Below are 27,344 nucleotides of genomic sequence, written 5' to 3' on the forward strand. Positions count from 1 at the left end.
GGGATGCAGGCTGACTGGTTCTGTCCTAAGGCTCTGACAAACACAAAACTAGTTTTTCCTCCTCCTATTTTTAACAGTGAAAGACAACCTGACTGAAAGCCTTTAACAGTGTCTTGGATATTCACGTGCCCAACTCTCTGTTTCTTTATTCATTGCAAAATGCAGTTGTCATGACTGAGAGGGCTTGGGTTTTCCTTCCCACGTCTTCAAAATTGCAAACGCAGGTGCTAGAAAATCCTACATTTCCTAAAATCTCCCCACATATTTCCAAAGAGAATGTAATGTGACAAGAAAAACAAAACCACTAATATAAATATAAATAAACCTAGGGATTGCAGTGCTAAGGTAGTACTTCACCCATGCATACACAAAACGAAATGTTTGTCTTAGCAGTGGGGTATCACAGGGCTTGCCCTTTGCTTCTGTAACTCATAGGGAGGTCTTAAAATATGTTCAGAGTAGTTTCAGTCAATCAGCAGCAAATGATTTATCTTGTCAATCTTGTTAAATAAGCGAAGGTGAAGAGCCTAGGAGACTTCATGAGTGGGAGTCACAAGCTGGTGGGGGAGACTCAGGCCAATGAGCACGAGGATGTTACATAAAGGTAGTCAAGTACAGATGTGCTATCTGTATATTACTGGATTTTAATGAGAAGAATTAAGATTATGTGGGGGGTGATATGTGAAGCTGATGCCGTGATGAAATTCACAGTTTTCCCCAGCATTTCAGATTGAACTATAGCTCCAGGATTTTCAGTTCTTATTTTTTAATTAAATTCATATTGACCATTGTTATTAACACCATCCTCCTAATTGGGCATGAGGTTTGACAAAATGGAAAGCCAGTTGCAGCCAGATGAATTCAGGTAGGAAAGCAACTGTGAATGCATTGATGAGCTTCTAACTGCAGTTCAGTCTCCTTACTGCACTGTGCAGCCAAGGTTGCTCACAGAAAGAACTGAGGAATTTTTTTCATGGTCACACATAAATGTGTGTATTTGTGCCTCCTGAAAGGCAACCTAACCCCAGAAACTGTACCACTGGCTCAGCTAAGCAAACGTGCAGCTCAAGCAACACATTTTAATGGAGTACTCACTAGCAGCTATTCAAGAATACCTTGAATATTCTAGAATATTCAAGAATAGGCCTAACAGCTTTGGTAGAGAGTGTGTCATGTGATTCCAGTGAAACACATCAACAGAGTCAGGACGTTAATGCACAATTTATAAATGTAAACAGAGAAAACCATAACAAGAATTTTCCAGCAACAACAGGAGTTCAGCAAAGTTTAGCAAAGATCCTGTTTGGATGCAAACATCATTAAAAGCAGAAAATGCAGGAAATACGTAAGGCAAAAGTTTTATTTTCCAAAGGGTAAGTATGTCCTTAGCATAATTTAAGTAATCCATTGCCATTGCAATTCTGATTGCTACAAAACTGAAGGTAAACTTTTTGACTGCACCTATTGCACACTTTCTCCACAGCTGTATAATAAAACCCTTCTGTATCAAGAGATTCTTCACTGTGATTAGCTGGTCTGTAGGAGTTCAGTTAAGTAGTTGACTTAATTATGAAAGATGCTACTTGTTTGCATCATTCTATTTTATAATCTGCGGCATATCACTCCAAGCTTGAGATTTCTTTTTGGCCAGCTCCATCCATGATGGCTGATCTGGAGCAGCATTACTGACTTTCTTCAAGTGGTTTATTTCCTCCTTACCCACCAGTGCAGGTGATGGAGCTACTGTGAATAAAACACATGGACATTTTACACTTACTTGCTGTGCAACTAAACACCCTCTTTTATTGAATACTTCCCATGCCTTGCCCTGTGGTAGAAAATCTTTACATTTCACATGGAAGCTGCTTCTGCAATAAGTTATTGAGGAAATTACCATTCTTTGCTCTAAATAATACAGTTTTTTCATCACTAATATCTTTTGATCCTTAAATTTACCAAAACTCAACATGATGACTTGGATTCCTTACTGTGCCTTATGTTAACACCCAGGGCAAAGAAGAGAGTGTCTTTTCATTAGCTAAAGTATTTACTTGTGAATTCCTCCTTTACTCAGCCCCCACCTCACAGGAATTTTCTTACTTCAAGACTTCCACCCTTCTTTGAAATTTTAATTTACCAAAGAGATTTACAACAAACTCATTGTGGGAGGACTGATGGTCAGACAGTTTGTGATCACATCATTCCAGCTTGCTTAGGAAGCCACATTTAAATTGAATGCTACTGAAAATATTCCTGCTTACATTTTACACTGGGGTAGTGCATTTGGGCTTCTGTCCTGTGAAAGAGCCTGGAGTTCTTGATTCACATTTCTTTCAACACAAGTTTTTGGCTACCCTTTGTTACTCTTTTATTTGTAATCAAACTGGTCAAAAGAATATGCCACCAAATAAAACCCCAGACGTGAGTGCTGAGAAAACTCTTTGCCCTAGCTGATGTGGGGCTGAGGAAGAGATTAGGCTCTATCCCCTTCTCCTTTTGCAGCACACTCAAGCAGGATTTCTTCTGACAAGGTTGTGAGGTAACAGCCTACATTTTAAGCATTTTGTTTCTTACCAGGGGCATCATGTGACAGTGAATTGGTTCTCAGCAGGGACTTCGCTTCAGACTTTGTGTCTTTCCTCTGCTCTTCAGAAGTGGTTTTAGGTGCCAAGTATGAAGGTTTGCTCCATTGTGGCTTCACTGGCCCCTAGGCACAGAGAGGGATAAAATCCAAGTAATGCAGGGAGAATGAGTTCAGTTTGGAAGAACATGAGCAAAGGTAGTGGATGGGGTGCCTGCCACAGTTCAGCAGACATTGGTCCCAATCGTCTCCTGTGAGCTGATATCTGTTCAGAAAGTTAGTGTTTTCATGTTAACATCCATAATACTCAATTTTACAAATTAAAACTATCCCTCTGTATATCTTATTCATAATGGTGTGAGTAGATAATGATAGTCTTCACTGCAAAATGTATTCCAAGTCCTTTGCACATCTCTACTAGCATACATAGGATTTGGAAACAGCCTCATTCTCTCATGTTTTTCTTCCATCTCCCAAATTTTGTGGGCTAGGGCACTGTATTTTTGGACAGTTGATGGTAAATGGATTTTTCATAAAGAAGGAATCAAACACATCCTCCAATAGATTTTCTTGCCAGTATCAAAAGCTACCCTAAAGTGATAGTGCCTGGTGCCATGTGGGAGAAAGAGAAAGTGGGAGTAGTACAGTGGCACCAAGCCTCACATGCTGCAGTCAGAAGCATCTTGGCATGTTTCTCTGTTAGCTGCTATAAGGAAATAAAGTGCATGGCATGAATTTCAGGGATCATTGCCAGCTAAAATCTGGAGTTTCCTGTTCTGACATAGGAACTGTATTTTGGGATTATGTTGGGCATTACTGCACTTCAGAAGTTTGCCTAGACATCTTATTAGGTATTACTTCTTGTTAATCTAACCACTGCTACTTTTCATCATCTAGAAATCTTCTCTTATTCCAGGATATAATACACCTGTCTGGGGTTCTAGCAGTACCACCTGAAGCAAGAAAGTAGGCCATTTGCTCTGGGTGTGCTGCACGAGTACAGGACACACATTCTCCTGCATCAGACCAGGGCTCTTACTTGTGCAGGATGCAAAACAGGCAGCAGGTTAGTGTTCTGGATTCATGCCAAGCACTTCTGCTGGCACAGCTTTGTCATCTGGGAAGATCATTTCCTACAGGTATCACCCTGTTTTGCATGGGATCTCTGAAGAGGCAGTGTCAGCCCATATTCCATGGTACCACATGGGCTTCTGAATTATCCATATACAGGGAACCAGAATTTATATCTTGGCATTCTCTGCAAGTGTGAAAGTTATTTTTATCCTATTTCACTTCTCAAGGCTCTAAAAATTCTTACCTAGGAGCTTCTGGGACCAAGCTGTTCATTCAGTGTTAAATCAGTCAGGAGGTATAAGAGGTTCAATGAAAGGCTGTGCTTAGAAGGATAGTTAGAGAGAACATATTTCCTCTGCATTGAAAAGGATCAGAGACTACAATTTAGCACCTCACTTTGGATATTTTGGCATGCAATACACATGTTAGATCTGGTAGGTATGCCAAGAAATATTACACACTTCACATAGTTCCAGGATTTCTTGGAGATACAAAATTACATATCTGAATAGTCAGAGAACTTTGAATCTGTAACACATTTATGAGAGCAGTGTCTTTGTTATTATAGTTGCACTCATGAAGTATCTGTAATCACTATGGCATGACTGGTAACATAGCAGTAGATCCAAAGAGTACTACAGGAGGTGATACAAAAGCATCACAAATTTGTGCTGCAAGTACCTCTGTTTGTTCGTTTCCTTTATTCTGTTTCTCTGTATTCGATTTATTATTTGGAGCCCCAAGCTTTTCTCTGTCGAGTTCCTTCTCCTGATGCATGCCCCTCTGCTTTTGCCTTGCAATGGAAATCCAGGCTGGTTCTGTAGGAGTGTCAGGATCTCTTCCAGAGTCTCTGGCAGCCACGGGGGAAGGCACGCTTTTCTCTGTTGACAGATTATTTATGTACATGGTTATAGGAAAAAGAGTTGTAATCAGCTTCAGCTCATACTTTCTCAATATACTGATTGGTCCCAGGATATGAAATCAGCCTGGATAAATAGGAATTCCGTTTAGTTTGGTCTCCAGAGAGCAATTTTCCTGTGCTCACAGGTTTAAGTTATCATTCTACTGATAAGAAATGCTTTGCATCTTTGTTCAGCTGGAGTCACAGTGTCACTGCCCTCACATGCGGGAGATACAGAAACATTAATCAAACTTCACTAATCTACCTATTTCCCAAGGTCTGCCCCTTTTGCTCCCTCTTCCATGGCATCTTAGAGACAAGCAGCAGACAATTCAAAGGTGGACACAGAGGGACTGTGTTATTGCAAAGGCAACCTCTTCCCCCACTGTGGCTGCCCTTGGCTCCTGCTCTTCTGATGTCCACGCAGCAGCAGCCCATGCCTTAGTCTGGTTCCTGCTTTCCTTCCATCCCTTCAGGAGCAGCCTCCCTCCCCAGCTCCCGGGAGTCTGCATGTGCTATGGGTGCCTGTGCACAGCAGTCTGTGGTGTCTGAGCACACAGAAGTACTGCTAAAACCTCAGAGTGGCTTCCTGGTCTTTTGATGTGAGGTTTACGTTGACTTATCCCCGCTGATGCTGACCATGCTCTTCACTGGAGCCAGTAACTTCCATTGTGCTCTACCAGAACTGAGACTTCAGTGACACACAAAAAAAGAGACAATTTCTGGAGAAGAAAGTTAAAAGTGTTACCCTGCTGACCTCACAATTGCTACCCGAGGACATGCAGAATCCAGGGTTATGGGAAAGAGAAATACCCTGTATTCAAATAGTCTGTGGCAGGAAATCCTGTCTATTCAGTGAACAGAACTGGGTCAAGAGAAGAGCCTCAGCAGCTCCACTGGTTCCATCCCCCTGGTTCTCCATTTTTTGACTCACACTGAACACAAAATTAAGTTTCCCAGCTAATGGTAGAGCTTCTCTGTAGTTTAAATGAGGAACAAGAACAGGACTAACAACCTTAGACCCAAGAAGGTTGATTTTATCTTTCCCAGCCATTTCTGGCCACCAACGTACCAAAATTTACAGAAGGCTCTTTCGGAACAGAAGTTAAGCTTCTCGTCCTCAAATCATGTGTGGTCCTGCTCTTAGGAAAAGTTTGTTACTTAGTCAGCACCCTGTTCAGGGACCTGGGAGGAGGCAGATCCAGCCAGAAAGGATTACTGCCCTAGGGTCCCTTGGGGGCTCAGCTACTCTGCTGATGTAGAGCCAACCATGGGACACTGTGGAGCTGTCAGACACATTTGTGGAGCGCTATGGGCTAGTTTGGCAGAATGTGGCCCTGATCAGGAAAGCAAGCAAATATCTCTGAAGGCACATTTGAGATGCTCTTGAAAGCATGGGAGATGAAAGGGATGATGCTCTCCCAAGAGCTGGAGTCTGCCAACACAGGCATATTATGAAAGCCCACAAACTTGCTTTGCTCAGGGATCTTCTCAAGTCATTTTTATACCTCACCAGAGACTAGTTATTTGAACAAGAAAACATTGTAAAGCCTATGTCAGCTGAAAAATGAAAAAGAGAAAAAGCTCCATGCTTTAATGCCAAAGCAAGATGTTTTGCGAGCTGATGCCTGCATTTCCTTTCACATTCACCTCATGCCATCTTGCAGGAAAACCTCTGGAAGAAATAAACCAGAAGTCCAGCTGTGCAAATGTGGCACAGATAAAACAGAGGCCCTGAACACTGAAGGAGCTTCTTGCACAGCCCATTACTCCAATTCTCTGCATCCCACCTAACCCCATCTTTGCATGACAATAGCTGCTCCTCCCATAATCTTTTTCCCATCACTGTATTTTTTTTGCCTTCCATTGGCTCTTGTCACTTCATTGTTATCTCATTTTACAGGATGATAAAGAATAAGGCTGAGAGAGATCTCAATATGTCATGTAGTCTGTCCCTCAACTGCAAGGCAAGATCAGCTGAAAAATCAGTTTCATAGAAACTGTTTCCTTACAAATATGTATCTATATAACTCTCCAAAAACAGGACAGGTCTCAGAGTCTCCCTAGGCAACCAATCCTATGGCACAGCTCTTTTTTTCTACTTGGTTGGTTTTTTTTTTTTTTGCCTATTGGGTAAGTTAAATCTTCCTTGCTCTAATTCAAATCCTTAACTATTTCTCCTACACACTACGGACACGAGCAGATTACTCATAGTCTCCTTGCAACAGCCTGTTATGCATTTGAAGACTTAGACCATGTTTTCCCTATTTTTTTAACTTTTCTGATTAATCATATTCTCTAGATCAGTCTTTCTTTTGTAGGAATTGTCCTAGTTTGGTTCAAATCTTCTTCAAATATGATGGTCAGAACTGGCACTTGAGATGAAATGGTGTTAGCATCAGCTGACATGGAAGGACTACACCACTTCACCTGGAATGGTTTTCTGTACACATCAGTCAGTTCCCCTTAAATTCCCCAGCTCTCCAAGACAACCACTAGTAAGTCAGTCTCCTAGCCCATCTTCTCTCAGTATCTTAGGACAAACCTCATTAGGATCTTCATAAATGAACACACACAGCTGAAATTATGTGATGTCTGCTAATGCATCTGCCATCACATTCCCTCCTTTGCTTGCAGCCATGCTCGTGAGCCCATCTGCACCTTTTTAGGTGATGGGCAATTTGGGCAGGAGCTATTAGTGCACTGCCCAGTAAAACCAGGCACTACACTTGAGCAGCTCCCAAAGCACTGCTGCGGCACACGGATGAGCTGCCACGACTGAAGGTGATATCCAGAGTTCCTCAGAGCTGAGGAACAGCTCTGGCTGTACAGCTGCAGACACACCACCACATGCATCCTCTTCTACCACCTCTTTACCTTCCTTCACCGTCTGTAATGTCTTGGTGCTCAAAAACTCCAATGTCTTTATCCTGAAGGTCCTTTTAAATCCAGCCACACTTTTTGATGATACTGGGAACCTGGCTTCTGCCTTGATGCTGCTAATGATGTACATCTTAGTTGCTGTGACTCCAAATCCCCCTTTGTGTTTTGTCCTATTTTCCCTGTCACACCACGGGAGCTTTATGTAAACATCAAGGTTGTTCCTCCTCTGCTTCCGCCACACAATCCACACTGACAAAATGACTGTTATGCCCAGGCTCTATTTCTGACATGTAATGGTCTTACTGCTACCTGTGCTTCCATTTCTCTGTCATCCTCATGAACTTAGGATTCATCCTGCTGTTATTTCACTGTGCATTGCCTGGCACAACAGGGTTCCCAGTCCTACAGTGATGTCTGGAGGCTGGTATTATAACAATGTTTTTCATAAGGCAGACACTCTAATGAAGTCACCAAGCACCCTTACTCTTCAGGCAGTTCTCTCTCATGAGATGCCAGACATCCTAGTCATGCCAATTAGAAGGCAGTCAAATTAGAGCCAGGTATCATTCCATAGGAGATGGTATCCAAATGTCGCTTTGATAGTAGGGGACAAAAGCTCTTTATTTTAATATTAAAGATTTTATATGTATCTGTATGGGCCAACTTAGGACAGCAGAGTAGTATCATGTACAGAGGATCATGACCTGATCTGCTGCTGGGAAGGGCTTTCTTGTGTCTTTAAGCAATTACATTCTGCCCTCGTTCCTTTGAGAGTCTTTGCTGCAGAAAGCCAGACAGGCAGACAAGGCAGGGGAAATGCCTTATCTTCAGAAAAAAAACCATCAGATGCAACCCACGCAGGATTTGCTGCCTCATCTGGCAGCCAGAATTACTGTAAGGGGTAGAAGAGGCATATTCACTATTTATTATCTTTCCCATTGCCCAGAGGTCCTTTACATCCTCCCACCTCCAATTAGATAAGGTTTCTTGGCAGCATATATGCACCATTGTTCCAGCCAGAAGGATGAAAGGCAGTGAAGTAATCCATGGTGAAGCGAGCTGGCAGTTTAAGGTGACCTGAGACTGTCCTAGGAAGCTCTTGGGACCCTAAGGGACACAAAGAGGCAAGAAGCTTTCTCAGGAAGTGACCGTTCCCAAGGGAAGTGCCATTCACACATCTTTCTTGGTTCATGACTGATCACCTTGAACAAGCTCTGTCTTATCTAGTCATGGGATAGTCCATGTGCCTTTATGGTTCACCACGTGGCAAAGCACAGCATTTAAGGAACTGGGTAGCCAGAGTGGAACCAAAAGTACTCAAAAGGATGATTTTAATTCCTGCATCTGCTGCATGTCACATGCACAGCAGCTGGCACAGAAACTCCCAGCTGGTAAATGCCACTCTTAGGGAGATAACAAAGTAGTACAAAATGCAAGCAGTGGCATCCTCCATCCAAAGCTGAGCCAGTGTTGGCAGATCACAGCCACCACAAATGCCCTGTGTTTCATTTCTCTTTTGTTGAAGCAGGGCTGTGCCTCATCCTTCCGTGTTACACTTGGGAGATTTTCTGAATAAAACTAAAGTCTAAATAATATTCTTAATTTCATATTACAACATGTTATTTTAAATCTTGTGCTATTCAACTCCTTACTTAATAACTTCATAAGCTAATAAAGGATATTGCTAGCAGCAATTTGTCTCTCATTCATTCAGTTTTAACCTCATGATTGCTTCTTTCCCTGGTTTCCTTGGAGCTGGCTTGGCCTCAAGCTTTCTTGAAAGAGAAGAGTCCCTTCTTCCCCTTGGGATAAGCCACCAACAATGGAAAGATACCAGGTCCGAACTTGTCAAGCCAGTCTGTGCATAATGTCACTAGGTATTAAAACCAGCAATTAATGTAAGCTGCTGAGGTCTTTTGCTGCCACTTGAAACCACACCCAGAGGCTGCTGAAGCCTTCATGTCTTCCCCACAGCCACCCAACACACATGGGACAGTCACAAGATCAGCTCTTCTGTCTGCATTCTTCACCACTTCCACAGCTTCCAGATCAACCACTGAGGATAGGCTCTGAAGTGAATCACAGCCACCTTCTCAATTCCCTCCTGCAGCTCAGAATCCCCTGAGCTCTCCTCCACAGGGTCGGACAGCAGCAGGGCTGGCTGCCTCAATGGTCCTCCAGAGGGGGTAATTTCTCTGTTGCAACCCCATTTAATGCAGGTATCTGTTTCCCTTAGTATCCTACTAAAACTTTTTTTTAATTAAAACTTCTTTTTTTCCTCGGTCTAAAGCTATGATCTTATAGATGAAATTTCTTCTGCATAAATATTCTGGAAATAAACGTGTACACTTCTCATTGATATTTGGATATTATCCTGTAATGTGGGTCAGACTGGTTGTATGAACAATAAGGTGAAGATAAAACATTAATCTATATGTACAAAAGGAGCTATGATTGACTTGTTATTGTGCATGGGTTTATAGACACACATAGAAAGTGAAAGAAAAGTATGCATCTGTTTCTGTCTATTGACAGACAGATATACTTCATGTATTCAAATGTACCTTTCTCTGTGTGCTGCTTATATGGATAAACACAGCAAAGAGATATTTAACCATTACCCTGAGATTTAGGGATTAACTTTGTCTTTTTTAGAGATGGCCTCAGGTTTCTTTGAAGCTGAGACATGTTTTCTTTAGATCTAAAAGCCTCTGTGCACACATTGTAGCAGAGGTTCTTTATGACATGTAAGTCTCATACCTGGAAAAGAACATCTTATGCCTGCAAGGACTGCAAAGAGTGGTTACTCTTGCTGTACATCTGTGCAGGCGAAAGGTCAGAGCCAGAATTTAGAGTCTTTTGAAAGTCAAACCACTAACAGCAAGCAAAACTAGCTTGTGGATTCCCTGAGTGTTTTAAAAGCAAACATACTCAAAACTAATCCAAACAACTTTACACAGGGAGATAACACCCTCTGCATGTAAGTGTCATTGTTTTATAACACTGCTTATGCATGCATATTTAATTCCACACTGTTGTATCTTTGCTCATTTATAAAACTCCAGTTATTTTAAGAAGGGCTTTACAAATGCATATAGCATTTAGAATATCCTGGCCTACATATTTCCCTTGTTTATTAAAGCACTACATGCATTCATGTCAGTATACACACCCAATTCCTTAATTTCAGACAAAGCTATTCTAAAAGATTTGGTTAAGTATTTCTGACATTTCTTTCTTCCCTAAGCTGCTCTGTGAGGTATCTGACTTTTGATTGGATCTATACCACCGATGCCAAAAGAGGTTTTTTTACACAAGAAACTGCTGTTTGCATCAAAGTCTATTTCACTGCTGGAAAACAGCCATGTTGCAAAATAGCCTGACACAACTGAGGAAGCAACTTCTTTTGGAAGGGGGGAAAAAAAAAAAAAAAAAAAAAAAAAAAAAAAAAAAAAAAAGGCTTGTTTTTCAGCTGTAGCCAGGACAGCATTAAAGCAATGTCTTTTTGATGTAGAGAGAAATATTTTTCTTGACATTTCAGAGCCTGTATTTGCCAGACAATACACACCAATTTCTTTTACCATTACATCCATCATTCTTCCCTGCGATCTTTTTCTCTTTTTAGAGGATGTCTCCCCACTACAGCTCCTCAGTCACTGGTTTTTGTTTATCCCAACACGCAGATTCACACAAGAATTGCTTATGGTTTTGCTCTTGTAATAACCTGTTAACATATGGTAATTGTTTCTGCCCTTTATAGGATTTATAGCAAAGTGTATCAACTCCAAACAACACAGCTTAACCTTTTAAATCTTGCAAGGACTTGAGCCTTTAGCTCCAGAAACTTAAAAATTACTCCTTCTGGGGTGACTAATTTCACACAGACATTAAAGAGCCTCCTTGCAGCCTGACAGAGGTAAAGCAATCCCTCACTAGTTCCCCAGAAAGCTCTGGGGAGCAGGAGTGCTGCTTTCACCTGGCATGGTAAGCCAGCATCCCATCAGCTCTCCTGTTCCTTTGGTACCAAGAGTGCTGAAAAGCTGAAATGTGAACTGAATGAACCACATTGCTGCTACTGACTTCATGATGCAGCAAACTGAGTTTTTTGAAATGAGTGTACATGAGAAGGGAACTGCATCCCCTTGTATCACCATTTCACAATTGTCTTCTTGTTCAGCATGGGGATTTCCTACCTGCAGTGGGAATAAACTCCGACAGCATAAAGTGTCTCCTGATGGTGACTGCAGCTCTTTGAAAGGGCTGATGAACTCAAGGGCTAGGAGAGGGATAGGTGGTTGTAGGGGGAAAAAAAAAGTGTGTGTCCAGGCAGATCAGGAGGCCAGAGATGCCTGATAAGACACATGATCCATGAAGGGCTATGTTGATTGTGTTCATCAGATTTCTCCTGTTTGCAGTTGCAAAGACACAGTCCTGACTCACCAAGCTGAGAGAAACTTTTCATAGATCTTAAGATGACGTTTGGGCAGGGCTATTGCCCTGCTAAGTCCTCACTGCATCCAGTATCTCTCCTATGCCTCACAGAGGGACATCACTTTTGGGGTGACTGTGCAATTTTTCCCAATAAAGCTGGTGTGGTGCCAGGGCACTCAGAGGAGGTGGGCACACCTCATTCACCCATGACTTCAGGTGGCCAGTTCAGGCTGATGTGGCAACTTAGAAAAAGGAGGTGCTTGGTCAGGTGTCTAAAGAGAGAGGTCTGCAGTGGGTCAGGTCAGCTTGGAGAAGACTGGTTTTTATTAAGAAAATTCTGAGTCCTGGCATGTGCTCATATCAAAACCCATTACCAAATAAACCAAAGCTGGAAATACATGGAAACTGTCACAGCAAACCTTTTAGCAAAACTGTTTGCTTAAGTTGATACAGTAAGTGTGGCAGTAAATAAGGAAGAAAACTAATTGCCATCACAGACCAATCTGAACCATCATTTTAAGCAACCTCAGGCCAGACAGATTTGTTGTAAAACTCCCAGGTGGAGGGGAACAAAGCAGGGATTCTTAACCTTGTTTCAAATTCCAGGTGCAGGCATCCCTACCAGGGAGACCGAGACTCAATTCTCACCCACAGTTCCTATTTTGCAGAGGGCAGTCCTGCACCTCAGGGCAGGAGCCTCCTTCCTCCTAGGGCTGAGGAGCCACAGAAGAAGCCTGGAGGAGAAATGTGCTCCCCGGCTTCATTTCTTCCTCCTTCCTTCTCCAGCACTCATTGTCTTTCACTGCAGGAAGACACTCCAGTCCATCTGCAGGCACTCTGGGACTCAGCAAGAGGGATGTGATAAAGGGCTGTGTGAGGGAGCACTGGTACTCCCACTGCTCTCCTCCATACCCTGCCAGAACAACCCTACTGTGCTAGGTCTTCTCCTCTCTTGTCCCACTATGACCCTCCCCAAAATCTCAATCCATCAGAGATGTAGGCATCACTACAAATAATCAACTATTCAGGACAGCACAGAGAGGAAAATGCCTTTAAAGGGAGTGTTGGGATTATATACACATATATATCTATATATCTATATATATCACCTGCCTTGCCTGCAGGGTGTGGGGAGGCTCTGGCTGGATGGCTGTGGGGATCTCATCCAGCTGTGGATCTTAATCAATCCCCTCCTTTATGATGGCAGGGAGAACAGGAAACTGTGGACGTGGCCAAAGTCCTACAAAAATGTCTGTGATGCTGCAGCAGAGGACTGCTGAAATCAGATGTCACTCAGGGCATCAGCAAGTTGCCTCTGGGGCCAGGAAGAGACTTTTGTCACCCTAGAGGACAAGAGAGGGGAAGCACCTTCTGTCTTGGTAAGAGGTGCTGACCAGAGACTCTCAGAGAATGACCCCAATCAGAGAAGAGCAACCAGATGGGGGGAAGCTCTGCAATGACACAGAGAAACTTTATCATTTTCTTGGCCAGCATTATCTCACATTTTTAACATCAAACCCATGCCCAGACAGGTCCAGGACAGGGAAAACATTTCTTCCACGTATCAGAAGACCTAAAGATTCTTTTTCCGTTCTTGGCTGTTCTCTGAAGTGAAGAGCAGAGGTCTTCTGCTAAAACTGCTTTAGTGTGTTTCACCTCACTTGTTTACTGTCACTGCAAAGAACTCAGCGGTGTCACTTCCAGCCTTTTCTGTTCTCTGCCTGTAGCCCACAGTATATTAGTCTCCAGACGTCTGATCATTTTTTTAACTCTAACCCAATTATATAAGACAGACAACAGGGTGAAATATAACAGTCTGCAGTAGACACGATCTTGTGGTCTCTCCTGGCTTTAAACTCCAGGAAGCTTCAGGGTTGTTAATTTTTGTTTTAAACAAGGAATGAGTAATGATAAAGATGGATAAATGAATAAGAAAAGCTCACAGGAGGCAATAAATAAATGGTGTGTTTACCATGGCAGGCAGTGACTGTCCTCATTGCATTTCTGCCTTAATGCTATGGTGAAAAAGAAGGTCTAGAGGTCTGAGTCACTTGTCCCACACAGGACACTACACTTAATATGTGCTCTTGAAATTTGAATTGTCATACAGCAGCTCTAAATGGGGACACTTAGTGGCCTGATATTTCTGTTTTCCAGTATTTGCTAGTGTACTTTATTTTTTGAGTGTCACTTTGAACATCCTTTAAACAATACCCTGAAATTTAAAATCAGAGGTAAAAATATCTTATTCTGTCTGCTGTTTCTTCCCTGCTGACATTTTGATAATCTTTTCAGCAAGGGAAAGTAAGGGAGCAACATCACTGAAGGAAGAGCCATCAGCTCATGCTCACCAGACAGATACAACAGTTCTGCCTCATGCTCTCGCACGGGTAAGGTCACTCTTTGCAAGTGAAGGTAACTTTATAAAGTTTTGGGAGTCTTACCAGGCATTTTACAAGCAGTTGACTCTTTCTCCAAGTCTCTGTCTTCATTTCTGGATTCAGGAGAGTGAACAGCTTTGTCCTGCTTATCCTTGCTTGCAGTAGTGTTTGGAATGGTTATGTTTTGCAACGCTGGCTTTTTAGGCAATGGAGGTTTGCTACTAAGCTGTTCAGAGGACTTTGCTTTGGGTTTGATCTTTTCATTAAAAGAATCACCAATATTTGTACTGGCTGTTTTTCTGATCTCTGCCTTATCACCTCTTAGAAAGGAAGTCAATCCCTCATTTTCTAAATTAAATTCTGCACTGTATCTTTTAATCCCTTTTGACTCTGGTGGTGAGTTGTCTCCATATTTCAAGGACAGTGAGGTGGATCTAAGTTTCACTTGTAAAGGACTTTTATCTTTACGACTTGGCTGATTCTGAGATACCACTGAAGAATTGCTTGGCATTGGTACTGCATCAACAGCCAGAGAAACATAACCAGCCAAAATTTCTGTAGGTTGGCCTGTGTTCTCAGAGTAGGACTCTGGCAGCAAAGTCTGCTTTTTGTTGCTACTTTTTTCCTCGTCCAGATCTGATCCTTTCTGGAAGTCTTCTTGCCACTTCTCATTTCTTGAGGAGACCTTTGCTTTGGACAGGAAGAATCCAGTATTTAATGAGCTTTCCAACTCTGATCTTTCTGGGAAATGCAGGCTTCTGGTGCCTGGCCTCTCCCGTGCAGAGGAAACAGAAAACTTTTTGAAGGCATTGAGTTCATTGGCTGCTTTTTCAGCTTTCTTCCCCAACTGTTCCTCCTTGTGGACCAGTGACTGACTGTTCTCCTTACCAGAAGCAGCTGCTTCCTCTGCAGTCTTTATTTTCTCTAGAGAGCAGAAAGTAGATGATCCCATCTGCACTGAGGAAGCAGGATGTGAAACATGGAATGAGTCTGTGGGCTGAGAAGAATCCATGAAAAACTCCTTGCTGGACTCTGACAATAGAGTAAACTCTTTCTTTGCCCCTTCATTACAGGGCATTTCCACAGGTACCTGATCATCCTTCTGTTTATTTTGTTCCAACCTTTCCAAGCAAACAATACTATTCTTACTAATTGAAATATTTTCTTCAGATGGTAATTTATTTAATGGAAACACAGTAGGAAGCTCCTTATTTTCTTGATTTAAAATATTGATTGACACATCCCCAGACAACAGAACCAGTGTTTCTGAAGAATCTTCTTGCTTTTGTAGTTCTCTGTCTGAAATGGAGTAGGAAGAAGTTGCAGAGCCTTTGTCTTCTGTCAGCAGTGAGGACTCAGACTCCTCACATGTCATTTCCAGTGGTGGTTGGCAGTCCTCCGGCTTATTCTCTGGTAGCAGGGTTTCCTGTACAGCAGCAGACTCGGAAGCAGGCTGAGTCATCACTGGTCTCAAAGCAGGGGGGAGGTCCTCAGGCATTATGGGCTTTGGCCAGGAAGCCACATTCTGTGTTGCAGCTGTGCTGCATGGCAGTTCTTGATTGCTGGGTTTGAATACAGCATCATCTTCTTCTTCTTCCTCTGGGGTACAGCTCAAATCAGTCAGAGATTCAGACTCGGTCCTCTGTAAAAAAGAAATTCAGAAAGCCCCGTCACCATGTACAGCTTCACTTTTTTTCTTAATTCATCATTACATTTACAACTGAGATCTCAGAGAGAAAGGCAATACTTGCCTCCAATGCTGAGCTTGCGGTTTTCTTAACCTACTGACTGAATGCTTTTTTAATTAAGCAGATCCTGGAATAATGCATTTAACCAATATAAAGGCAATGAGTGACATTTCCTTCTGCACAACTAGTGCTTTCATGCCTTTGTAGATGGGAAGTCCATCAGAACAATGGCCATTCGACTGTCCTTGGCAATTGGTTCTCCAGAGCATACTGCCTATGTTGTGCTGCTCTTAGGCAAAAAACACCACTTGAAAGAGAAAAATCTGTCCCTTTGTATTTTGCTACTCCACACTAGCATTAAAAATAAAACAACCCATTCTTCCTAAAGCATGACTCTGAAGAGGAAAGAGTACATAGAAGGAAGAGCAAAAGCCTAACAATTCCATCTGGTTATGACACTCCATTCCAGCTGAGTATCTGACCCGTATGGCAGTCTTGTGTCTAATCCCATTGTCATACAACATTACAGCCTTGCCTCCTTTGTGTAAAAGTCTTTTTCTTTCAAGAGTTAAACTATCTGATAGAAGTTTATAAATTCATATGCGGCTAAAAAGTTTACAAATTCATATGTAATTGTCTGTGAGGTCTTGTGATTAAACTTGATGTGAGGACTGGCTAAATACACAGGATTATATGAAAGCACAGTACTGAGCTGCTGAATATGCCTTTTCATATGGTGTCTGTATTAGCTCACTGTTTCGCTGTAGTTTGTTGGGTAAATACATACTTTGGATGTGGGCCCTAATTCTAAGAACACAACAACTGCACTTCAAAAATATTTTAAGGTGCTTGTGACTTCTTGTTTTGCAAATGCAATTGCAAAAAAGCCAGTTGCAATGCCACCTGCATTCACAATCCGTATACACAAGAACATGAAAGCAGAAGATATCAGTTAGCCAGAAGCAAGGTGCACAGGCAGAGTTGGGCAAGAAAATATTAAAAATTGTATTATCAAAATATGTGAACACTCTCTGTGGGAATCCAGATGGGCTCAGTCAGCTGGCAGTGCATAGGCAGCCTGGACAAAGCAATCATATTTCAGTAACCACGTTAGAATGGAAGAGGAGGATTGATCGGTGAATTATTGCGTTACATGTTTTTCTAAATAACTGGCCTCATCATTGTGCTGCTCACAGCACTGCTCTACCGAGCTGAAAGGTCACTCACAGATTTGGAGAAATACAGAATATCAGCTGGGTAATATTTTGAGACAGAGGGAATAATATTTCTGGTAATAAGCAAGCCAAATTAATGGTTTTACTGTATTTAAAACATTGAAAAAACCCACAAACAATAAAGTACAAATAGTGTAGTAAAAGCTGAAAACTTCAGTGCTAAAAGAGAGGAAGGAAAAAAAGAAAGAAGAAAAACTAAGGTATACCCTTCACAAAATATGACCAAGGATCAGATAAATGGTGTTTAAAAAGACGGTTTACAAAAAAAGATTTTTTTTTTTAATACTGTACACTTTTTAATAACCTTTTAAAAATAGTTTTGATGACACTTTCATTTTTATTATGGGGGTTTTTTTCCTATTAAAACTTATTTAATATCACTGTAGGACACGTAAAGGATTTACAAGTTTTGGGGCAGGGAGAGGTCTGAATTTAAAACAGTCCTAATGTACAGAATTTGGCTCCAATTAATAGGCCAAAATTTGCTCTTTCTGTACTTTTTGAAAATACAAGACAAATTATATTTTGGAAGTCAAAACAGCTCCTCCATGAGTAGTCTCCCAAGGACTCAAGATTTTACAGATTATTCCAGACTAGGAAAAGTACACAAGTTGATCATAACATTTAAAAAAAAAAACTTTTAAGTAAGAAATGAAGCAGTCAGTCCAACTTGTGCATCACAAACAGGATACTAAATTGTATTGCACAGTGAATGCAAAAAGAAATTGTTATATAAACCACTGCATCAAGAGCTAACAGGTAAACTCATAATGTTTAATCTGTTCCTAGTGTCTAGTTCAGATACTCATCAGATAACAGCTATTAAAACCCAATGAAATATCCACGCTGCAAACTGACTTTATAATACCTGAGTTTGAAGTACAAAGTCCAGTAAGAGCTTTCTGGGTCTGTGTCAAAAGTGGCACTGTTTATTTTCACATGTACCTGAGAAAATTTTCTCATTCTACTGGATCTCTGGTTCCGGGGTTTTATTAAAAGCTTATGTTTAGCAGCAGAACTATCCAAGAAAGCAGAAAGCTCAGGTGGAATGTCAAAATTGGCTGTAGGGGAGATGGTACTGTCAGATGTCCGGGAAGATCCAGTTTTGGTACTTCCATGTCTAGTGAACAGCTGACCATCTGTAGAGTGAGATCTAGAAGAAGAACCCAATGTAATCTGGAAAAAAAAAAAAAAAAATCCCCAAACGGACAATCAAACAAAGAAACAAACACACAAAAATAACAATTCTACAAATAAGTAGCCATGTTTAATACCATTTTAAGTTTGCCTCTTTTTCTTTTTGACATTTCTTTAAAATACATTGCATTTCCTAATGTTGCATGTGATGTACTGGTGTTAGCAATTCTGCATTTTTAGCTGCTTCAATATTATGATATACTGTCCAATGGGAAGGAGCAAATCCCATCTAACTGGATGATCTAAAGCACACAAATACATGGCCAGAATGTTTTAGAAGACAGATTTATGAAGAGTGCTCAGTTACAGAACCTAAAGGGCCATTTTCCTTTCTGGGTCTGTCTTCCAGCATCTTTGTCTAGGCTCCTACCCACAGTTGTTTTGTGCTGAGCATCTTTAGCTTCTTATATGTCAACAGGTCCCTTCCAACTCTACAATACCTTCCTAAAGACAAAAGAGTTAAGAATTAGTGGCATTGCCAATTAATTGTGTTTTCCCCTCATGTATTTATGTCTGCATTTACTGGAAATGTAAAGTTTCATTAGTAGACTATTCTGGGGAAGGAAGTGGTGGAGAATTCCTACTAGAGGTCAATAAGCCGTCCAGAAACAGCTCCTGAATGCTGCAAGGGTATCGTACTTTCATGAAGCTGGAATTCAGCTTGCCTGTGAGCTTCACCAAAAACTACCGTAGTTCCAGGGATGATGCAAAGAGGACACTGGAAAATTTATTAAAAATTACTCTAAAAAGGGGTCTTCCTTTCTCTCAGATTCAGTTTTGCAAATAGGCAAAATGGTATTTCCAAACTCTGTCACAGCATTAACATGACCTTTGACAACTCATGACAGCACTCATTTTGTAGCCTCGAAATTCTGATTCATTTCATGGGAAATTTCCTCCTTTGTCATGCTTTCTTCTGTGGGAATTTGTCTTTCTTATTCTTTCTTTTTTTTTTTTCTGGAATTGGTATTTTACTAAGGAGGTTGAATGGGAGAAGGGGAGGGCAGGTTGGTGTTAATTTTATTTTGAGAGGGAAAAGGCATCAGTATTTTCTGCAAGTAGAATACTGCAATATGCACTGCAGCCAAAAGATACTCTGTAGTGTAGTGAGAGCCTGCTACAGCTTGCTCAATGGCCAGGGGAAAAGTCCCATTCCTTTTAGCAGAGGCTGGATCCACACCTTCTACTCATACTTTCTACTTAAGAAAAAGAAGGTAGCTCAGACATGCTGAATAATGGATGCTCTCATTAATTTTAACTCTACAATATCGGCAGTCTCGTAGTCAAACATGACTAATGTACAACAAACGATAGGTGGCTGCATTATACGTTAGTGCCTAACAGTGAATACATTGACATTTCAGCTCCATGATAAAGACACAGCACATGTTCTCTTTCAAGGCACGTCATTATTTGCCTGCCTTTCTTCTGGCTCCTGCTTTTCCTCGAAAACTTTGCATGTCTTCTTGTTGGCAGTGCACAGAGTTGGCCATTACACTGGAAAATCCAAAATCTGGTTTGTTACTTAAATTTCAGCAGCCTTAGTGAATGCTAGCTCTGAGCCGGCTGCAGAAGCTGTTTGTCCCATGAAGTCTGGCTTTGACAAAGCCTACTGGAGAAGGAAAGAGCTGGCAGACCCCTTTCTCCAAATCATGGCTCAGTCATCCTTCAACTGGTCATGCGGGGTGGCATAAGGTGGGGGGCCATGAGGAAACCCCATCCCCAAAGCCCAGACAGGAGAGTTGTGATTCCTTTCTTCAATCCCAAAAGGCTGCCAAGATGCAGCAAGGTGTCACTGCTGCCCAAAACCTCAGGGCTGTGTTGTGAAAAATTCCTCAGCCCTGTTAACTGCTCTCCTCTGATTTCTAGAAGCAGGGCTAATTTCTCCGAAATGCCAGGTAGTAGATCCTGTGGTTTGGGAAGAAAGCCTTCAGATGGAGCTGCATTCTGGCTGCACTCTCAAACTGGCATGGGATGAAGAGAACTCTGAGCTAAATGATAGGGCATGTGGAAAAAGCTAAGCAACTGTGTAGTCAGCGCCACGACTCAGGAGTCAGCAAGTGAGTCAGAACGTAATGTTAATGGAACAACAGGGAGACATAAATCCTCTTTTAGCAAACATGCATCTGGACTGGACACAATTACAGTAAGACCATAACAACTTTCATGAAATACTTTCTTCATGTGTTCTGTTGTTTTTATTTTAAAAATATTAATATTGCACTGCATATAAGCAGTTTTTCAAGCAGCTTCATGTGGAATCTAAGAAGTAAGGCCAGAAATCTTTGCTGAGCCCTGCTGCAGCTGGTCCTGAAATACATTTTGCATAATTACCAAGAAATGGTCAGCTCGGGACTAGTTTCTCTATTTCATTTCTTCAATTTCCCTCCACTCCTCCTCCTATTTCTAGAACATGCTCTTCCCTCTACCCCCTGTGTTGTTTCCACCACGACTCCAGCTGCAGACAGCTAAAAGGGACTCTTCAGAGCTTTTCAAAACAGCCCTTTAATCAGCCAGAACGGCTGGCTGCTGATTGAAGAAAGCCATCCATGCGCCTATACTTGAGCTCTGAAAAACATCACTTCAGCAAAATTCACAGCCGGAATCCGACTGACGGCTGAACTCAGACTCCTAAGCAGCAATGTCAGCCACTATCATCAGGCAAACACTTTCTGTGTCAGTGTGAGGTAACTTTGTACTTAAAGCAGGATCTGGGCAGATTTCAGAGGATCTAGAGCTTGTTCCCATCTCTTCAATAAGCTTTCTCCCTTATCCTATGCATATAAGTCAAGCAGCCTTTACTGCAATTTCCCGTCTTTCAAAAAATGGGCACTACTTCAGTGTCTAAATCTGGTTGGTTGTGCTTGGAGATAAAATCATGTCTATAAAGTCTGGTAAAGGATATGAGCTTTTCTAGAGACCTTAACTATTATCAATGGGAGATTACTTTGCATCAGAATTATGTGGATAAATAATCATAGTTTTTATGTTAGACAGTCAGGCATTAAAACAGCAAACAGTCAGGCAGGCAATTACATGCATACAAAGCTGTTTTTTGCAGCAGACAGGCAACAAAATAATATTTTTTCTATTTCTTTTAAAAACTGTTATGGATAATTGCTTGTCCCTTAATACATTTGGCAGAAGTTACCTGTTCTTCTTCTTCACTGCCTGTTCCAGCTAAACTCAAAGAGCTAAGGTGCTTGTGAGAGTCAGAGAACTGTGGGATGGAATGAGGAAGAGATTCAGTAAAAGATGACAAACAAGGTGGATATAATTGCAGAAACCATCTACACAAAGTGCACAAAGGTACTGACAATGTAAGTTGGTTTTCTCTATAGTCTTAAGAATTAGCAAGGACACTGCAAACATAAAGCGTCAGACATGCAGATAAAGAATTAAATAATGTCTAACAAAACTATCATAAAAAACAATTCAGATTATTTTATGTTTCTTTTTCCAATGACAACCTAGAAGAACATTAGAGAGCTCTCTTATCAGCACACTCAAGGAGGAATACAGATTTTTCAGCTGTATTTTTTTTATGCCTGGCAGCTCTTTGTAGTCTCTATAAAAAACACAGCACTGCCATGCATGCACACAAACACATACTCTTCTTCCTAGTTCTGCATTTTCTGGTGTGATACTTATATTTCAATAGGACACAGACTCTAAGTAGCTGTTTACATAGAGAGAGAGTGTTTTCCCAGTTGGAGCAAGGCATTTCTGAATTGCTCAGAGGTAAAACAGTGATACATAAAACCAAATACTTTATTCTACCTTCCACATATAGGTAAAAGAAGTCATTAAACACACATTTTTGTCAACACTGGAACTACTCACTCTTGTTTTCACGCCTGAGTTTAGGCTTTCATGAAGCAAAGATATTTCTGGAGGGCTTCTGGGTAATCCATCATCTTCAGAACTGGTCCCAGCATCCTCTGTTCGCTTTGCATGAAGTCCAAATGGAGGTGGAGGTCCCAATTTCATGGTGGGCTGGAGTTTCAGCTTCAGTGTGGCATAAAAAACATTAGCTTATGATAGTGATGGAGTTTTTCCCAGAACATTTTTTAAGCTGAGGTCAATGAGTTACAATTATTTTTACTTCACAATTGAATGATTCAGGGCACAGGACATCTGCAGTTACATATTCTCTAAGGGAGCCAAATAAACTATCCATTTTCCAGCTATCATTTACGTAGAACCACGACAGGATAGTGCTGTCTAATTAACAAATGCAATATTTGATGTAAGCTGCTGACAGATATTACTTACTAATCAAATGTTCAACCACAAATAACATTAAAAAAAATCAAGCCTGGAAAGGCATTCCACTTCTTGCATTTAAAAAAAAATTATGTTGTGTAAATTACCTGTAAATCTCTAATCCGATCAGAAACGTTTTCTTGAGAAAACACTCTTACTGGCCTTGCAGGCTCTTGCCCAGTCTCAAGGATGAAAATGCTATCATGTGACAAAGCTCTGCTTCCCATAATGCCTTTGTGTGTCCTAGAATAATACAACAAATGAGTGAAAACATGCAAACTTTTTTGCCATTTCTCTTAACTCACGTAGTCTATTGAATGTGGAATGGGAGACAGGCATGCACAGCATACATCACAAACAAGATTCCAGACTTCTCCATGAATACAATACAGTCATTCAGGCTAATCTAAGTAACACTTTTAAAAACAACAAAAAAATTTGTAAATGCTGTTATCTGACATGTTAACAAACTGAATCAAGGTTAAAGACAGTTTAACCCCAGAGGATGAGTTATATCTTATGGAAAAAGCTACTGCCCCTTGAGTGGAAGCCGGCAGCTGAGTGGTGTCAGAGTGCCACAGGCAAGCCCAGGTGCAAAATGAAGGGAGTTCACATAAACAAGCCTGTACTGAGAGTTCTTGCTAATGTAAGAACATGTCTTGCAAATGAGTGACCATTACCATCGGAAGAATAAGTACCTTTTACTATCTAAATGTGGTACAGCATTTAATATATCTCTGCCATATAAATCATTAGCAAAAACATTTCAGGCAATGTAGTCCTCACATGGAATCATTTGCATATATCCTTAAAAGGTGCTATTCTCTATATCAAGATCCCTCGTATCTTCTCTTATGAGCCTGTGAGACACATTTTTTCATGGACAATCTTTGTGGCCTAGTTAGAGGAAGTGGGAGACGCTTTGTGGGCAGTTTCTCTCATATTCTGTTTCCTGCTTCTGATGCGTCAGGCAACTTCTTTTGCAAATGGTGCATGTGGGATATGAGCATCTTCTTTCCTTATGGGAATGGTAGAGAAGGCCCACAGACAGAGAGCTAGCTGCTAGGAAGTTTCTTGTGCTCATTTTCCTCAGCTTAGTTTGTACCCTGACTGAGCAGGGACAAGAAATGCGCACACAGAATTTTTTTTAAGAGTACCCTTTTAAAATTTTTTAAATCAGGGAGCTGTGAAATGGCAAGTGAGTGCAGAATACAGAATTGTTCAGGTTCATGTAACTATCAAGTTAATTGAGCAGAAAATAAAAAAGAACTGTATTTCTGGATCCTAGATACTGTCATAGGGACATTGAGGACAAACATAAACAAACATGGCAGATAGTAGTATTTTTCTCATAATGGCTGCTATAAATATATTTGATAAAACAATAGCAGGAAAGAGTTGATCTACATTCTTGCTGCAGAAGGAAGGAAGGCCTGCTACTTCTGCTTAATGCATTAGAGACATTAGAAGAACAATTTATCGAAGTGCAAATGTGATCTCTGCAATGCATCCAAGGTCAGACAGATCTATAGCAATTTGCAGAGCAGGTGCCAGTCAGGGCTGCAGTGGTGCCCAACGCACCAACATTTAACAAGGGCGGCAGCCACGCTGGCAGTGTCGTTGCATGGGCACATTTACCCCAGCATTCCATCCTCATTTCCCCTTTCTAGTAGATGCATCCCTCCCAGACACATAATGGAGGTACTCTACATGTCTCCTCAGATTAAGTGTGTTCGAATTAATTTTCCTTCCTTTCAAATACTTTCCTGGTCTTTGTCTACCTAAATAGATATTAAGAAACAATAATGTAACAACCCTTCAAGTTACAGCACAGGAATACGGCCAAAACAGCCAGAGATGGCACCTACTCAGACATGCCCTTGCTGAGTCATACACGGGGGAAGGAAAATCTCACCACCCATGTCTTGTAAATAAGTTGTCAAACAACAACACTACACACCACCTGGTGCTGCCAGCCCAGAACTCCTAGGGCTTCAAGCTGGACTAACTTTGCTATTGCCGATGCCATGAAAGCAAAAAGATCAAACCAAACCAAACCAAACCACCAAAGAAAAAAAAGGAAAAAAAAAAAAAAGTAGTTAACAATTTCTTTTGGTTGTTTGGCGCTGCCTGGTGGCCACATCGAATAATGTCGTTTTAAATGGCTGGGATGGTTTCCTTTCCCACTCCGGGGCGCAGCAGCACCTCCTGCTTGAGGACCAGGAGGCTTGTTGTGAGAGGCACAACATCCACCAATGCAAAGAATTGCTTTTTAGTTAGCCAAGGGGCTCTTCAGTCCACCTCTCCATCCAGAGACATGTCTGAATGTTTAGACCGGGTTTCTCATGGTTACCTTTCATAGTGGGTAATGTTTTTGCAATGTCTGGATGAAGACAGGGTTTTCAGAGGCAAAGAGATACATAGGATGTGACTCATGTGGTCTAACTTCAGACACCAAATCACGCTATTTACATTGGAGTTGGTTATCCCAAGCTCCTGTTTACATTCAGTGGGGAGATACAGACACTTCCAGAGCCTATTTCATGGATAAGGATGATACAAGCTTTGTTAGCAATGCTGTCTTCTCTCTGATTATAAAAGGCAACTGGTAAGTAACTATTCCTGTCCATGGCAGAGAGGTTGGAACTGGATGACGTCTAAAGACCCTTCCAACTCAAACCATTCTATGAATCTGTGGTTCTATAACTCAAATGCAGACACTTTTCCTTTGGTGAGATGAATCCCATGTATACAGAGGAAAAAAAGGCTTCAGAGCCTCTAGATCCTACTGATTTCAGTTGCAGTTATCCCATTAGTCCTTCCTTGCTTTCAAACTCTGGCATAAATGGCTACATTTCTCTAACAATCCTTAGCAGTTACATTTTAGGGGCATAAGACAATCCTGGTAGGATATAAACTGAGTATCTAATTCATTTTTGAAGATGTAAATGACATTTTTTTGAAATTATAACCCAAGGCTTAATCATAAATAAGTGAAAGCTTTTTTCATTACTAATTTCTTGCTACACCCCATCCAATTCCCTTCTGATTTGCCTTGCATCAGCCATTTTAATTTGTACTTTCCTAGGAAAAGCAACTATTTGGAAATACAGCATTCTGTACAAGGGGAGGAGGCAATTTTGGGGTGTCTTTAATCTCCAAACATTGTAGCAATTTTGTATTTGTTTACGAGACAGAGTCCAAAGACTTACTCAAGTTCATCTTCAGAATCGTAACTAACGCGCACGTCATGAGAGGCTGGGACATCACTTGTTGACTGGCACAACTTCAGACTGCTGCTCACAGAAGATGATGTCTCTTTCCTTTTCTTTTTACCAAAAAACTTTTTGAAAGACTTGAACTTTGACTTTTTCTTTCCTAAGTGAAGGAACATAAAGAAGATACAACCAGCAGCATGTGAAAATTTTTGAACAATAACATTTCTTTATAATTTTTTGCATAAGTGATTTTTTTTCCTGGAAAATTCAACACAGTCCACTCTTGCATTAATGCCTTTCAAGACTATACTGATAGCATGAAATTACCGTTATCTTGGAGAATGGATTGCAATGTTTATGAGACATAAGAAATAACCAATGGTGTAGAATCATTCCTAATAGAGTTTCTACTTGCCTCTTGAGGTAATTAAACTGTGAAGGAAAAATTTGGTCTTAACTGCCTAGGATACAAAAAAGAAATTATTACTTGGAAACCCACTGCCTTTGTTCAGCAAGCTAAGCAGTAATGGTAAGAGCAATGCTACCAAAACCAATTTAAGTGTAAAAAAGGCATACACAGGTGAACGCGCCATGTCAGGAGGCTAATGCCTTTTAAATGTTGGGTTTATAATACATCGAGAATATTTTGAATGCTAATTACAAGATTCAATGGATCACAAAGTATTCATCTAGGAATCAAATGCTAACCTTGAAAAGCAATTCTACTCTGCTCAGTAAGGGAAGACCTAAATTAGGATCAGTTGCAAGCTCTGTGAAGGAAACTCTTTAAAATTAAATCAGTGTTTTGCACAAGAATTCCAACAACTTGTGCCTGGTTTGTTTAAGCTGGTATGACAGCATTGTGAGGCATTCCTGTCAGCATTTCACTTACTCTTGGATCTTGTTGGGTAAAAAAGTTAGCTTGTTCACAAGATGCTACAAAAATCTTATTTCAAGCCTCTGAAAATACTGAAAACATGTAACAGCTTTTGGAAACAGGTGAAGAGAAAGGCAGAATGTGTTCTCTAAATGAACAAATTCACTTCTATGACAGAGCAAAGGCATAGAAGCTCAAGAAGTCACAGCACTTTTCATTCACTGGGGAAGGAAGAAATTCTACCTGAATTGTCCTCTCCATCTCCTTCAGCCTCTCTCATCTTAGAGTCCATTATCCTTGAGGAACTCATGTGGCAATCACTAAAGGAGGTACAAAAAGGGTTAGTCATATCAACAAAATAACAGTACTTTACTAAATATATGTACACATACAGGCAAATTACTAAAATATAAAAATATAGAATAGAATATTATGTGTATGCTTACATAATATATGTCTCCAGATATGTCTAAATATATGTGTGTGTATATATAAATATACATAAAATATACATAATATATAAAAATATCTCATATGGTACTTAATAGGCTAAGATATAATAGATTCCACAGACTATTTCCACTTCCAGAAGACAATAGTACAGGACAGTTT

General features: G+C 40.9%; 1 protein-coding gene across 1 annotated transcript; it reads right to left on the reverse strand.

Moving 5' to 3' along the window:
• Window positions 1–1,597: 1,597 nt before the first annotated feature.
• On the reverse strand, window positions 1,598–27,042 carry CRACDL (CRACD like; the record flags this gene model as incomplete). The annotated part of the gene is made up of 10 exons (XM_082277743.1): window positions 1,598–1,743; window positions 2,575–2,707; window positions 4,337–4,536; window positions 14,315–15,893; window positions 18,120–18,350; window positions 21,523–21,591; window positions 22,215–22,379; window positions 22,745–22,880; window positions 25,850–26,015; window positions 26,976–27,042. The coding sequence occupies 10 exons, from the start codon at window positions 27,040–27,042 to the stop codon at window positions 1,598–1,600; spliced, it is 2,892 nt and encodes a 963-aa protein (XP_082133869.1).
• Between the last annotated feature and the right edge of the window lie 302 nt (window positions 27,043–27,344).

This window comes from Coloeus monedula (assembly GCF_965178545.1).
Source record: "Coloeus monedula genome assembly, chromosome: 3".
In the NCBI taxonomy this organism is placed as follows: domain Eukaryota; kingdom Metazoa; phylum Chordata; class Aves; order Passeriformes; family Corvidae; genus Coloeus; species Coloeus monedula.